This window comes from Oncorhynchus masou, chromosome 22 (assembly GCF_036934945.1).
Source record: "Oncorhynchus masou masou isolate Uvic2021 chromosome 22, UVic_Omas_1.1, whole genome shotgun sequence".
NCBI classification, from domain to species: Eukaryota; Metazoa; Chordata; class Actinopteri; order Salmoniformes; family Salmonidae; genus Oncorhynchus; species Oncorhynchus masou.
Window position 1 is genome coordinate 35402400 of NC_088233.1, and position 16300 is coordinate 35418699.

Consider the following 16300-nt stretch of genomic DNA (forward strand, 5'->3'; position numbering starts at 1 on the left):
AACTCTAATGAACTTTTCCTCTGCACCAGAGGTAACTCTGGGTCTTCCATCCCTGTGGCGGTCCTCATGAGAGACAGTTTCATCATAGCACTTCACCACTCTGTCTGTGTGGGTGGACCATTTCGGAGGATCTTACGCCAAGGAACTTAAAACTTTCCACCTTCTCCACTCCTGTCTGTTGATGTGGGTGGGACAGGAGTGCCTTCTTGGGTACAGGAACAATGGTGGCCATCTTGAAGCATGTGGGGACAGCAGACTGGGATAGGGAGAGATTGAATATGTCCGTAAACACTCCCGCCAGCTGGTCTGCGCATGCTCTGAGGACGCGGCTAGGGATGCCGTCTAGGCCGGCAGCCTTGCAAGGGTTAACACATTTAAATGTCTTACTCACATCGGCCACGGAGAGGAGAGCCCACAGTCCTTGGTAGCGGGCCATGTCGGTGGCAGTGTATTATACTCAAAGTGGGTAAAGCAGGTGTTTAGTTTGTCTGGAAGCAAGACGTCAGTGTCCGTGACGTGACTGGTTTTCTTTTTGTAGTCTGTGATTGTCTGAAGACCCTGCCACATACGTCTCGTGATTGAGACATTGAATTGCGACTCCACTTTGTTTCTATACTGACATTTTGCTTGTTTGAATGCTTTGCGGCGGGAGTAACTACACTGTTTGTATTCGGCCATACTCCCAGTCAAATTTCCATGGTTAAATGCGGTGGTTCACTTATTAACTCACTCACCAAATCAGCGTATCAATCAATATTATTCACCTGAGGCTACCCGGAACATGTCCCATTCCGCGTGATAAAAACAATCTTGAAAAGTGGATGCCGATTGGTCAGACCAGCGTTGAATAGTCCTTGTCACGATTATGTCCTGTTTGAGTTTCTGCCTAAATGAAGGGAGGAGCAAAATGGTGTCGTGGTCAGATTTGCCGAAGGGAGGGCGGGATGCATGGATCGCGCAAATTAGAGTAGCAGTGATCCAGAGTTTTGCCAGCGTGAGTACTACAATCAATATGCTGATAGAATTTAGGTAGCCATGTTCTCAAATTTGCTTTGTTAAAACCCCCAGGTACAATAAATGCAGCCTCAGGATATATTGTTTCCAGTTTGCATAAAGTCCAGTGAGTGTGTGTGTCTGTGTCTGTGTCTGTGTCTGTGTGTGTCTGTCCGCGCACATGTGGGTGCTTCTTCATATCTCCTGCTAGATGTTTGTTTGATTTAGTAATTATTTTTTCTGTGTTTGTTTTTAGGTATGTGGAAAGAAAGAATTTTCTGGAGAGAGTTGACCACCGGCAGTTTGAGCAGGAAAAGAAAGTGCGTCTCGGCAACATCATGAAACGATGAAAAGGAATAATGTAACAGATACACTTACATTTGTGACACACACAAACTGTACATGCCTGCCCAGTTCCTCCCAAGGTTTCTCAGCCCAATACTTAGCCACTGGACTGTCCATGTCTCTGGATGGCCTACTGACTGTTCCTGCTGCCGGCTGCTCCTTGACCTATCAGACCTCACATACCCAGTTTACACTCAGCACTCTCATTAAACCGCCATCTGTTCCTGGACCTGTGTGTGACCTGAGTCACCTGGACTCAGACCCCTGACACTCAGACCCCTGAGTGGCTTCCTCCCTCTTCCCGATTTAGAGGTGTGGTTGCACTGCTAACTTGCTTGCCTCAGCACATGGCTGTGTGGCCGGGTGTTTCTGTACATTTGCCATAAAAAAAAAGAGAAACCATTCCAGGAGTGAGAAGAGGAGAATGAGTAGCACACCCTGAACTCTGAATCAGACTTTATGACATTGACTTGAAAGAGAGGAAGAATCCACACAGCTCAGATATTTGTGCCTCTCCACCTCCTGCAGTGATTCAGTTTGGTGCGCTGTTCATCGGAAGAGTTCAAGTTGATTGCATTTCACCACCTTGTTGTGCACACTGTGATTCTCTGGAGTTGTTCCAACTAATCTGAAGATAAAACATGGTCTCACTATTATGTACCTTATTTATACCAACAACAATCAGAGATTCTGACATGATAAAAGATTTATCAAGGATTGCTAAACTTTTCTCAACGTAATGACACAGCTCCTATTACAAGGTAATTGTATTGCTGTTCAATAGTAGGCACTCACACACAGGTGAATTCAGGGACTTTAGTTTTAGTTACTGGTTGTTTTTTACCTTTATTTAACCAGGCAAGTCAGTTAAGAACAAATTCTTATTTTCAATGACGGCCTAGGAACAGTGGGTTAACTGCCTGGGAACAACAGATTTGTACCTTGTCAGCTCGGGGGTTTGAACTTGCAACCTTCCGGTTACTAGTCCAACGCTCTAACCACTAGGCTACCCTGCTGCCCCTGGTTGTTAAATGAATGTGTCTGAAGGACTGGCAAGGGTATGATGAAAGTGTGTCTGAATAATCACAGGTGAATTTGGACTTGTTTTGTCTTGTCATCCTGTTGCTGTACTTTGTAACATGGAATAAAGCTTGTCATTTGGTTTGAAGTTGTTGTTTTAGTACTGATGGTCTTGTTTTCCTCGTTTGTACCCCTCACCTCCCTAAGGCCTTATATTCCACCCTTCCTCTTCCCGCTACCAAGGCTCTTCCCCTCTCTCCAGACGACTGTCTACAGACACACTACCATTTAATCATACCCTTGCCAGTCCTTCCCTGCCCCCCTCTTCCCCAAATGCAATTGTTTCTATCTCCCTCAACCCCCAGGTCCTACACCCCCAACCCACCTCCCTCCTATCCCTCACAGGCCTTGGATGGGTGCCTGCCATCTTACCCACTCTGCTCTGTCCTAAATAAGGTCAGAAGACTCCAGTCACACAGTATCTTTCAACCTCATTTCCCCTGTATCCAGGCCCCCTCCACTGCTTCTGTGTTTCCTGCCTGAGTGTTTGGAAGGGAAAGGAGGAGACGCCTGCGCATCCTTCATAGAGGGTAATTGACTTGTTTACGTTACATAGGGATCCACCCTCCATCCCCATGGGTGCAAACTCTACATTTGTTTGTTTCTTCTAATTGTGCTTCATGTTACCAGATGAAACTTACTCTATATTATATATAAGCAGATTTAGATAGAGATCCCGTGTACTGTACTCTCTATTCAGCAGGGATACTCTCACACATGGAAAGACTGCAGACACTATTTCAAAAATAATCATCCTTAACTTTAACTCGGCATTGTTGGGAAAGGACCCGTAAGTAAGCATTTCACTGTTAGTATACATCTGTAGTTTATGACGCATATGACAAATAAAATTTGATTTGAGACATGCATATTATTCATAAACAAGCTCACACAAACAGTTGCGTATTGGATGGAGATTATTATTGTTTACATTTTAGCTAACAGTACGAAATGAAACATACAAAATGAAACATACAGACATACACATCAGCAATCTCAGTCCTGCCCAGACCCAGCTGCTCTCACCCCTATCTCCAGTGCCTGCACTACTCACTACTATGCCCTAAAATTGCACCATTTTGTTCCTCTCCATTGCCTGCGCTCATTCAATATTCAGATAATGAAGCATATGATTTTTTTAATGGTCTTAACTATGGGAGATTGGTTGATTTCCAGTTTAAGTATACGTTTTTCTCAAGACAATTGACGAGAAGAGTATCCTCCAGTCCATCAGGTAACTAACTCACTGCCCCCTCATATGACATGTCTTGAAAGATGCCGACAGATGGATTTGAAGTAAAATTACATTTGTAATACTTTGGATAACTTTCTAACTCCAGAACTTTTGGACTTCATGGCGCTCTCAGAAGGAATGGGTTATTGCGTCATTGTTAGTTTTACATGATGACTCTTGTTGTGCTGTAGAATTTTATTTTCTTTAATTTGTAAAAAACTATACATTGGTTTAAGCGTACATTTTCGTTAGCTGTCATTTTGTTAGTTATGTTTCAACATTCCTTCCATCTTGTGCCAATAGCAATTATTTTTTAAAGTATTGGTTCTTACCTATCATATGAATATCCTTTGACTCAAATAGGTTTCCCTCAAGATTTGCTATGATGTCCAAAATATTTAAAATCTATATTTGTGATAGGAAACGTTTAAGTTGCATGTACAGTGCAACCACTTGACATATTCCACTAGGCAGGGTAGCCTAGTGGTTAGAGCATTGGACTAGTAACCGCAAGGTTGAAAGTTCAAATCCCTGAGCTGACAAGGTACAAATCTGTTGTTCCCAGGCAGTTAACCTACTGTTCCTAGGCCATCATTGAAAATAAGAATTTTTTCTTAAATAAAGCAAAAAAACAACCAGTAACTAAAACTAAAGTCTACTACTTTAAATTCACCTTGGCCTCACGGTGAAATCCCTGAGCGGTTTCCTTCCTCTCCGGCAACTGAGTTTGGAAGTATAACGTTAGTACGTTGATGCAAACAGGATGCCTGTTTTGGAATATTTTTGTTTTGTACAGGCTTCCTTCTTTTCGCTCTGTCAATTAGGTTAGTATTGTGAAGTAACTGCAATGTTGTTGATCCATCCTCAGGAGAAAACTATCACAGCCATTAAACTCTAACTACTTTAATAATAATAATATTGGTGAAAAGTCCGGCAACTGAGTTTGGAAGGATACCTGTATCTTTGTAGTGACTGTGTATTGATACACAACCCAAATTGTAATAAATAACTTCACCATGCTCAAAGGGATATTCAATGTCTGTTTTTACATTTTTTTATTGGAAAACCTCCCTGCTATTTGTGGTTGAATCTGTGTTTGAAATGCACTGCTCGACTGAGGGACCATTTTGTAGGGTGTGGGGTACAGAGATGAGGTAGGCATTCAAAAATTAAACACTATTATTGCACACAGTGTGCTGACAGTGTCAACAGCAAAGCATCATCACACCACCGCCATGCTTCCCGGTGGGAACCACACATGCAGAGATCCATTCACCTACTCTGCGTCTCACAAAGACACAGCGGTTGGAACCAAACATCTCAAATTTGGACTCATCAGACCAAAGGATAGATTTCCATCGGTCTAATGTCCATTGCTGTGTTTCTTGGCCAAAGCAAGTCACTTATTCTTATTGGTAGAGGTTTCTTTGCAGCAATTCGACCACGAAGGCCCGATTCACGCAGTCTCCTCTGAACAGTTGATGTTGACATGTGTCTGTTACTTGACCTACTTGAAATATTTATTCGGGCTGCAAATTCTGAGGCTGGTAACTCTTCTGAACTTATCCTTTGCAGCAGAGGTGACTCTGGGTCTTTCTTTCCTGTGGCGGTCCTCATGAGAGCCAGTTTCATCATAGCAATTGATGGTTTTTGCGACTGCACTTGAAGAAACGTTCAAAGTTCTTAATGTTCTGCATTGACTGACCTTCATGTCTTAAAGAAATGATGGACTGTCATTTATCTTTGCTTATTTGAGCTGTTCTTGCCATAATATGGACTTGGTCTTTTACCAGATAGGGCTATCTTCTGTATACCACCACTACCTTGTCAAAACACAACTGATTGGCATTAAGAAGGAAATAAATTCCACAAAATAACTTTTAACAAAGCACACCTGTTAATTTAAATGCATTCCAGGTGACTACCTCATGAAGCTGATTGAGAGAATGCCAAGAGTGTGCAAAACTGTCAACAAGGCAGGGTGGCTACTTTGAAGAATCTCGAATATAAAATATATTTAGATTTTGTTTAACAATTTTTTTGTTTTGTTATTTCAATGTTTTGATGTCTTCACTATTATTCTACAATGTCGAAAATAATAAAGAAAAACCCTTGAATGACTAGGTGTGTCCAAACTTTTACCAGTACACTCTCCAGAGCTGTGGAGAGCAAGACATCCTCATACTTATTCAAATACACCTTCTCTCATGTTTTCTGTTACTACTCTTGGATGGTTAAGTGACTTTGAGTCCCAAGTAATTTTCCCAGCTTGTCTCCTTCCTTCGCTGACTGCTCACTTCCACCTTGCTGTTACCCTTCAAATGCATTTTAAACTCTCAACTTTGTCACCGTTTATTTTGCTCAGTTTAATTTTACTGCTCTTCACCTCATCTAACTTGCTATCATGTACAAAGGTGAACTTGAAATACTTGTGTTCAACCTGTGCTTGACGATGATGCCAAAATATCTTCCTCCAGTAGAACAATAAAGCTTATCAAACTGAATCTAATTGACGTAGTCTTTACTATGAGCCTTGCCTCGTGACAAAACAACAGATTGAAGGAAAAGGGAAGAGAATGGATAAAGAAGACATGAAGATCAGATTAAAGGCCAAGAGAATGTGGAAGACAGAGATGGCTGAGAAGCAACATTTATATAGATTGTAGACCGTTCCTTCTGTTGTCAATGGAAAGGAGTCTTATTAGTGTGAAGAACCTACTGTAACCTTTAATCCTCCACTGAGGTTGTTGTCTCAAACCTTACCGATAATTCTATATGTGGTGTACAGAAATAAGTTCGTCATTCAAAGATCATGTGAAAAAATATTATTGCACACCTATTATGTGACTTGTTAAGCAAATTTCTACTAACAAAGGGGTTATACACTTATTGATTCTCCACATTTCAGCATTACATTTTTATAAATGAGTTAAAAAATATATGTACAAAAATAATCCACTTTGATATTATGGGGTATTGTGTGTAGGACAGGAACAGAAAATATCAGTTTAACTCATTTTAAATACAGGCTGTAACACAATGAAATGTGGAAAAAGTAAAGTAGTGTGAATACTTAAGGCACTATATTTTCAAGTATTTTCATTCATCAGTGCAAAATTTCTTTTTAATTCTGTGATGTAAATAAATGTATTTCCTATTACCAAGTAATTTACGGGTTCTATACCTTTTAGGTTTCCATGTGGACCAATTTTATCGGTGCATTCTGAAAAGCTATCCAAGGACTGTTCCACATGGTTGTGTTTTTAGGGAGTGATATTGGTTCTTCTAGAATACTTTTCATTTTCCTCCATATTGTTACAGTGTTCTTAACTATGAAGTTGTTAATGTTCCTAGCTTTATCCTTTGAAAACAGACATGTGAAAAGATTCTGGGGATGAGCATGTACATCTTCAATATGTACCCATTGTTCCTCTTTAGTGCACTAAACTATATGTCTCAAGTAAAAGCCCTGGGCAGTGAGTTGATACAATTCCATACCTGGGAGGTTAAAACCACCCTCACACTTTGGGAGATGTAAAACTTCCCTTTTTATTCTATGAGTTTTATTTGCCCATATAAAGTCTGCCATGGCAGAGTATACTTTTTTAACAAATTGATGGAGATTATTCTATATGCTATATACACTAAGTATACAAAACATTAAGAACACCTGCTCTTTCCATGACAGACTGACCAGGTGAATCCAGGTGAAAGCTAAGATCCCTTATTGACGTCACTTGTTAAATCCACTTCAATCAGTGCAGATGAAGTGTAGGAGACAGGTTAAAGAAGGATTTTTAAGCCTTGAGACAATTGAGACATGGATTGTGTATGTGTGCCATTCAAAGGGTGAATGGGCAAGACAAAATATTTAAGTACCTTTGAACAGGGTAATGGTAGTAGGTGACAGGCTCATCAGTTTGTGTCAAGAACTGCAACACCGCTGGGCTTTTCACACTCAACAGTTTCCTGTGTGTATCAAGAATGGTCCACCACCCAAAGGACACCCAGCCAACTTGACACAACTGTGGGAGTCCATCCCCCCATGAATTGAGGCTGTTCTGAGTGGGAAAGGGGAGGGGTGTAACTCAATATTAGGAAGGTGTTCCTAATGTTTGGTATACTCAGTGTAGGCCTTTGTAGGAGGCAGGCAGCAGGTTCCCCGGTGGAGGTGTGTGTGCCTCCTGCATTACATTTCCTCACTGGCACATCTCTTTACAAGCTGCCTCAACACCAGCACACACCAAAGCAGAAACTAGGTCTGCAGAGGCCTGCATGATCCATTCTACACTGCTGTTACACACACACACACCACCTCACTCTCTCTCTCCTCTCTGTCTCTCGCCGTCTTACACGGAGTCAGGAGAGGAGCAGTCATCCTCATCTTTATTCAATTCCCCCCCTCACACACACACTCCTAGAGAGGCCAGTACACTCTCCAGAGCTGTGGAGAGCAAGACAACCTCATACTTATTCAAATACACCTTCTCTCATGTTTTCTGTTACTACTCTTGGATGGTTAAGTGACTTTGAGTCCCAAGTAATTTTCCCAGCTTGTCTCCTTCCTTCGCTGACTGCTCACTTCCACCTTGCTGTTACCCTTCAAATGCATTTTAAACTCTCAACTTTGTCACCGTTTATTTTGCTCAGTTTAATTTTACCGCTCTTCACCTCATCTAACTTGCTATCATGTACGAAGGTGAACTTGAAATACTTGTGAGCAACCTGTGCTTGACGATGATGCCAAAATATCTTCCTCCAGTAGAACAATAAAGCTTATCAAACTGAATCTAATTGACTTAGTCTTTACTATGAGCCTTGCCTCGTGACAAAACAACAGATTGAAGGAAAAGGGAAGAGAATGGATTAAAGAAGACATGAAGATCAGATTAAAGGCCAAGAGAATGTGGAAGACAGAGATGGCTGAGAAGCAACATTTATATAGATTGTAGACCGTTGCTGCTGTTGTCAATGGAAAGGAGTCTTATTAGTGTGAAGAACCTACTGTAACCTTTAATCCTCAAACCTTACACTAACTCAAACACAAATCTTTACCCACACACTGACCCTGACTTAAATACCTACAAAATATCAATTTAAACCCTTAATGCGCCCCCCCGGGTGTATTTATACACTACCCAGAGTGTAATTAATAACTTCACCATGCTCAACAGGATTTTATTGTCAGCTTTTTTTCTCCTACATATCTACCAATAGGTGCCCTTTGCGAGGAATTTGAAAACCCCTCTGGTTTTTGTGGTTGAATCTGTTTTAAATTCATAAGTCTGTTTGTCAAATTTCTGCCCTGCTTGAGCTGCCCCTGGCAACTGTAAGTGCTGTTTTTGTGAAGTGGAAACGTCTAGGAGCAACAACGGTCCAGCTGCAAAGTGGTAGGCCACACAAGCTCACAGAACTCGTCTGTCCTCGGTTGCAACACTCACTACCGAGTTCCGTCAGCACAATAGCTATTTGTCTGGAGATTAATGAAATGGGTTTCCAAGGCTGAGCAGCCACACACAAGCCTAAAATCACCATGTGCAATGCCAAGCGTTGGCTGGAGGGGTGTACAGCTCAAAGGCATTGGACTCTGGAGCAGTAAAAACACGTTTGGTGGAGGAGGAACAATGGTCTGGGGCTGTTTTTCATGGTTCGGGCTCGGCCCCTTCGTTACAGTGAAGGGAAATCTTAACGCTACAGCATAAACTTACGTTCTAGACGATTCTGAGCTTCCAACTTTGTAGCAACAGTTTGGGGAAGGCCCTTTCCTGTTTCAGCATGACAGTGCCCCTGTGCACAAAGTGAGGTCCATACAGAAATGGTTTGTCGAGATCAGTGTGGAAGAACTTCACTGGCCCACACAGAGCCCTGACCTCATCCCCATCGAACACCTTTGACATGAATTGGAATGCCGACTGTGAGCCAGGCATAATTGCCCAACATCAGTGCCCGAACTCACTAATGCTCTTGTGGCTGAATGGAAGCAAGTCCCTGCAGCAATGTTCCAATATCTAGTCTAAAGCTTTCCCAGAAGAGTGGAGGCGGTTTTAGCAGCAAAGGGAGGACCAATTCCATATGAATGCCTATTATTTTGGACTGAGATGTTCGACGAGCATGTGTCCACATACTTTTGGTCATGTAAGGTATCTGGCACACACTTCACATCCAAGCATGTGTAGCTGTCTCTCACCAAGGGCTTCGTTTTCAAATGGGGTAGCTGATTTTAAAATAGCCAACACCTTTGGGAGGATAATTCTAAACAATCACTGGCGCAAGAATCTCAAATAACAGCAGGAGCAAAGTAAGTATGCCTTCCCTCCCTGCTATCCAACCACTGGAAGCTCCTAAAGGCTTTGGTAATACTTCATCCAGGTATAATTCCTTAGAACTTCTTATAAGCATATTTGAGCCTTTACAATGTCTTATAAAAAGGCTTATACATGTCTCCCAATGGATCAAACTGTCTGTTATTCCTACCATGAACGTGCTTATTAGGGTCCATAGTGCTTATGCATTTGAAGAGGGTGATCATAGAGCAGTGCATAAGGTGATTTGTGATGTCTCAAAATCACTTCAAAAGACACCTACACTTCCACCTAGGCATGTAGCCTAGGTTAGGCCACGTTATTGTATAACTAAATGTTTCATTGATTAAACTTCACATTAATTATTGCAATACATTTGACAACAACCTCTCTTTCAGATGTGGTACATTTCCATAAATGTAACCTATTGGACAATTCACTCCAGCAGCCGACAACAATGTAGACATTCCCTTTAAGGGGCAACCTTGGGGAACTCAGAAATTATTCTGATGTAAATGCATAGAATTCAATAGATTAAAAAAAAAATCAAATGCAAAAGCACATGAGTTTAATAGGATCAATTAGGGCAGGCTATAGCCGTATCACGATTTTTTAAAACGAGCTTATTGCTGTATCTTCTTTTTGATGGTGGAAAAAAGGAGACCATCCCTTTAAATAAAACTTGATGATTCCATTAGAACGGCAGCAGCAGCAGCAGCAGTGATACACGCAGCCGCCCAACCTGGCCGCAGCAAGATTGTTGAGCAACATTTTTTCCCCGTCTACATGACACAGGTGCGATTTAAAACATTATTATATTTGTTTTATACATTCTTGGGAGGATAAACGAAACGTGTGACATAGAAGAACAATAGGAGAACGTGTTTACGGTATTGGAGACACGGGTGCTCTGGACGTTCATGAGGTGGACTTCGCCGCATTTGGTGGGCTGCTCCTAGCTTGGAAAATCCCACCACATATCCCTGACATTCATTCCAACTCGACCTGTACGGTGAACTGTCACCGACACGTAGATACATTTGAAAGGAAAAGCATGGAATAAAGCCTGACATCGAAGGAGTCCTGAAGAAAAGTAGTTTTTTTTCTGGTGAAAAGTAGTCCACTGCTTGTTTTAAATAACCTATTCATTATTAAGTAGCCTAGGAGAGGCATAGCCTACTCTTACAACTCACCACAAGATGTCTGTTCCGGTAAGTCTTATTTAAAGGTTAGATTTTACATTTGGCATGAACTTTTGTTGACTACAAATAGTCAGCGATACAATGTGGCCAAGTGTAATTTCCTTTGCTGCTCTGCCATTTGAAATGCACTAGGCTATGTGTCAGTGATGAGTATGCTACGTCTCGTGTATTACTTTTGTAGTATAATTGTAATACCACCGTTATAATGATATGAGATATGTATTTTCAATGTGTCTCTAATTTGTAAAAATGTCCACACTAGGAGTGCAAGCTCCAACGCACACTGCTAGCTGTCAGGCTGTTGGCAAACTGTCAAATTTGACTTGTAGGAGTGCCAACGTTGCAGCCTGGGTTTTGTGAGTTACATAGTGTTGAGTTGAAACTTTACTGCAATTATGTAACCACCTGTATAGTTTGAGTCTAAGGCCAAACGTATTGGACTTGGACACTTCAACATGTTTGTGGTGATTATGAAGTTATGTGAATAGGATCAGGAATATGCAGTTTTGCTGGAGACCATTTTTGCTTTCTGTTGTCTTTTTCTGTTGTGTTTCCTGTTGCCTTGCACCATTAATCCAACAGCCTGCAAATCAGTAAATAGCCCGATTGTGTACCCCTAATCATATCAAAAGGTACCAGTTCCATCCTTTGATGTGTATTTGGGTTGTGTACTGTAGGTGTGTGTGTAGATATTCAGGATACGACTGTTCCCCTTGGCTAAGCACTGTTCTATCTAGCTTGGCATGCGTTGTTATGCACACAGATAAAACAGCGTGCTCTAACCTGTGTGAGGATTCCTTTGGCAATACACATCGCAACCCTAGCAGTTTGTGAAGAGATTCCAAGTTTGTGTATCTTGCTGCTTGAAATTCAGAACTCATTGTTTTCCCTGTTAGGCTTAGGGAGTAAAATGTGCTGATTACAGGGTTGTCTCCTAAACACTGAGATATATGGAGGCATCTTTGCCTGTAGATCATCTGGACACATGATATATACCATTTTATGAACTGAGTGGTTCGAGCCATGCTGATTGGCTAAAAGCCATGGTATAACAGACCTAATACCACGGGTATGACAAACATTTATTTTTGCTGCTCTAATTATGTTGGTGACCAGTTTATAATAGCAATAAGGCACCTTGGGGGTTTGTGGTATATTGCCAATATACCACGGCTAAGGGCTGTGTCCAGGCACTCCGTGTTACGTCTGGCATAAGAACAGCCCTTAGCCGTGGTATATTGGCCACCTACCACACCCCTTTGTGCCTTATTGCTTAAATCAGCCATGCTTATAGCCTCATTCAATTACAGCGATGTAAATGTGTAATGAACAAGCGTTATTTCCTTGTTTGCTTTGCTATGTGTTTGAGCACATTATGAATCACTAACTGTATTAGGCTACACTTTTAGAAAAACGGTGCTATCCAGAACCTAAAAGGGTTCTTCAGCGGTCCTCATAGGAGAACCCTTTGAATAACTATTTTTGGTTCCAGGTAGAGCACTTTCCACACACTCTGCGCTGTATTCAACAAACACAGTCCAGATTGCAAATCCCATGCCTTGCGGCCCGGGTTTGATGGCAACAACTGCTGTTCTCTGTGCAGACAGGATGACGAGTCTCCTAAACACCATCGGTAAACCCAGCACCGTAATGACTCCCCCATCTCCATGCCAACTAGTCTGAGCCCCTTCACCTGGCTGCCACAAATGTCACTGGGAAATCAAAGACAAACAGGCAGGGCCATGGTATGACTGTCTACCTAACCCAGTGGACAAATCATTCTTGCACACTTTTCCATTGCGTAGATATCATTTAAGATTTCCCATAGAAATCAAGTTAGATATGGGGGTGTTTTGGAAGATGGCTGATGTATAACAGCTCATTTCCATTTGTACACTACTATTATTGAGGTAATAGTGTAGTAACATTGTAATTACAACGTTATAGCTGTCAATATAACATCTGCTATAGGCTACATTTTAGTCTGGGAATGCAGATTTTTCAACGCATCCGATGTTGTTGCTTGGGTGATGGGTGTATTCCCTTGATGGCCTGCCAGAATTCTAATAGACTGGGAGTCCCCGTGGAGAGTATCCTCCTGCAGTATTTGATGGGTTAATTCCTCCAGTCAACCATATTATGAGGGAAATTAAACTGATGTTTGGATGGGATCAGCCCATAGAGTTAAGCATGCTTAGGTGAACATGAAGTCCCAGTTGGCTAGTAGTAGGGGTCCCAATGTTCCAACGCTGCAAGGCTTAGATGCTAAACACCCTGTCATTCACCATTCACATCTGTGGCTTTTTAGTCATCCCTCATTTGATATTATGAATTTAACATTTGCAGGTTGTAATCCACTGATTTACTATACGTAGAATATAATAGCATCAATTGCATTGTTGTATATATATGTATATTGTATATAGGTTGCTATTATAGTTTACAGTGTAGCATGCTTTTGCAAATGCAAACATTTTGGCAATATGCATGTCCTGAATACAGTACAATGGGACATATGGATAGATATAAAATCAAATCAAAGTTTATTTGTCACGTCTGCCGAATACAAAATGCTTACTTACAGGCTCTAACCAATGGTGCCAAAAAAAGGTAGGTGTGTGTGTGTGTGTGTAGGTAAGTAAAGAAATAAAACAACAGTAGAAAGACATTTGAAAAAAAGAGTAGCAAGGCTATATACAGACACCTGTTAGTCAGGCTTATTGAGGTAGTATGTACATGTAGGTATCGTTAAAGTGACTATGCATATATGATGAACAGAGTAGCAGAAGCGTAAAAAGAGGGGTTGGCGGGTGGTGGGACACAATGCAGATAGCCCGGTTAGCCAATGTGCGGGAGCACTGGTTGGTCGGCTCAATTGAGGTAGTATGTACGTGAATGTATAGTTAAAGTGAATAAGCATATAAGATAAACAGAGAATAGCAGCAGGGGGGGCACACAATGCAAATAGTCCGGGTAACCATTGGTCACCTGCTCTGGCTTGGGGGTAAAAACAGTTGAGAAGCCTTTTTTATCCTAAAGCTGGCACTCCGAGTACCGCTTGCCATGCAGTGGTAGAGAGAACAGTTTATGATGGGGTGGCTGCGGTCTTTGACAATTTTTAGGGCCTTCCTCTGACACCGCCTGGTGTAGAGGTCCTGGATGGCAGGCAGCTTTGCCCCAGTGATGTACTGGGCCGTATGCACTACCCTCTGAAGTGCCTTGCGGTCGGAGGCCGAGCAATTGCCGTACCAGGCAGTGATGCAACCAGTCAGGATGCTCTCGATGTTGCAGCTGTAGAACCTTTTGAGGATCTCAGGGCCCATGCCAAATCTTTTTAGTTTCCTGAGGGGGAATAGGCTTTGTCGTGCCCTCTTCATGTCTTGGTGTGTTTGGACCAATCTAGTTTGTTGTTGATGTGAACACCAAGGAATTTGAAGCTCTCAACCTGCTCCACTACAGCCCCGTCGATGAGAATGGGGATGTGCTCTGTGCTCCTTTTCCTGTAGTCCACAATCATCTCCTTAGTCTTGGTTACATTGAGTGATAGGTTGTTATTCTGGCACCACCCGGACAGGTCTCTGACCTCCTCCCTATAGGCTCGTCGTTGTCGGTGATCAGGCCTACCACTGTTGTGTCGTCAGCAAACTTATATACATTAATGCATGCAGCCCAATGTACAAGCATTCATAACATGCCATGAATTGATGTGGCCTATTGAGAATGTAGCACCTCTACCAGAGTACAGAGTATTCTTATCTTTAATATGAGCTCAGTTTCCCCAAGGGAACATCTCCGCTCAGCTGCAGTCTTTCTCGCCCCTCCCTCCCTCCCTCCCTCCCTCCCTCCCTCCCTCCCTCCCTCCCTCCCTCCCTCCCTCCCTCCCTCCCTCCCTCCCTCCCTCCCTCCCTCCCTCCCTCCCTCCCTCCCTCCCCCTCCCTCCCTCCCTCCCTCCCTCCTTGCCAGCAGCCATGCAATGTAGGACACAAGGGGGTTAAATGGGACGTCTGCCGGGGCTCTATCGACAGCCCTCATATCTCCCTCTCAGAAGCCTGACATTTGACGCTTGTCATAGATGATGCTCCACATACATATTCCTAATTGGGTTCATTTCCATAACCCCTATCAAGCTCTGGCTATTTGTATGGGCAACATTTAGCCATCAGCCTCCCTTCCTTCTTTGTGTCTATCACATGTAAATCTCTATTCTACTAGATAGGTACACATAACTCACAGCAAATGCATTATTACACAGGAGGTGAGGTTGCTTATAAGTCATCCAAAATGCATAGAATACAATGTACTACAACAGTGCAACCAGCTACCATCAACCAGTTGATGTAGCCTATTTGTAATTCAGACACACACACATGCATGTACATATCCACACAGGCATTCAAACACGCACACACAGTCACACACACACTCAGACACAACCTCTCTTGCAAGGGAAGCCAGGCTTCCCCAAAAACTGACCAGAAGAAAAAAACTGAAATAAATGGTCTTTTGTCTGTCTGTGTTTCATCATTTGCCCACAATTCACAAGAGGCTGAATGTATGGTCCTGGAGTACCAAAGAAAGTATCAAGGGAAGCTTGTTAGCTGAAATTGTCCCTTTCCTCAATTAGCCATGGATGGAGATAAGGATTTGATTTGGACTTGTGGTTTTACTTCATTCTTGGTCCTGGACAATGATTATATGATTATAACGGTGATTCTGATCCAACCATAAATTCATACATTGTGCCCCTGGCCTGTGAGGATGGAAGTTCAATATGTAGCTAGATGTAGAAGGCTAATGTTAACTAGCTGGCTCATCATTACCCATGAAAGGAAGTTAGGCTAGTGAGCAAGCATTTTAGCCAGGACAACAACAACTGAAAGCATGTAGTCTACTGTATGACAGAGTCATAGACAGTCTCGGCGACATGAAAGAGAACAGGATAGTATTGGAGTTTCTCTACAACTAAGGTGAGTCAACATGTGTTTTGTTCTCGCGCGCGCACACACACACACACACACACACACACACACACACACACACAGACTGAGGAAGCATCTTAATCCAGCAGTCAGCTGACACATCAATTTGTTTACAACTGACAGCTCAGGAGATATTATCATATTTATGCTATAAAAAGCTGCAGG

General features: G+C 42.3%; 2 protein-coding genes across 2 annotated transcripts in view; both read left to right on the forward strand.

The window, feature by feature from the left end:
* Positions 1 to 2506, forward strand: part of LOC135509392 (craniofacial development protein 1-like) — a 54685-nt gene extending 52179 nt beyond the window's left edge. The window contains exon 7 of the mRNA XM_064930021.1: positions 1250 to 2506. Coding sequence (XP_064786093.1) covers positions 1250 to 1343 — 94 coding nt within the window. The 3' untranslated portion in view covers positions 1344 to 2506. The remainder of the gene's footprint in view (positions 1 to 1249) is intronic.
* Positions 2507 to 10683: 8177 nt separating this feature from the next.
* The window catches only part of LOC135509394 (breast cancer anti-estrogen resistance protein 1-like), a 132627-nt gene continuing 127010 nt past the window's right edge, over positions 10684 to 16300 (forward strand). The window contains 1 exon segment of the mRNA XM_064930023.1: positions 10684 to 11165. Within this exon segment, the coding sequence (XP_064786095.1) occupies positions 11154 to 11165 (12 nt within the window). The 5' untranslated portion in view covers positions 10684 to 11153.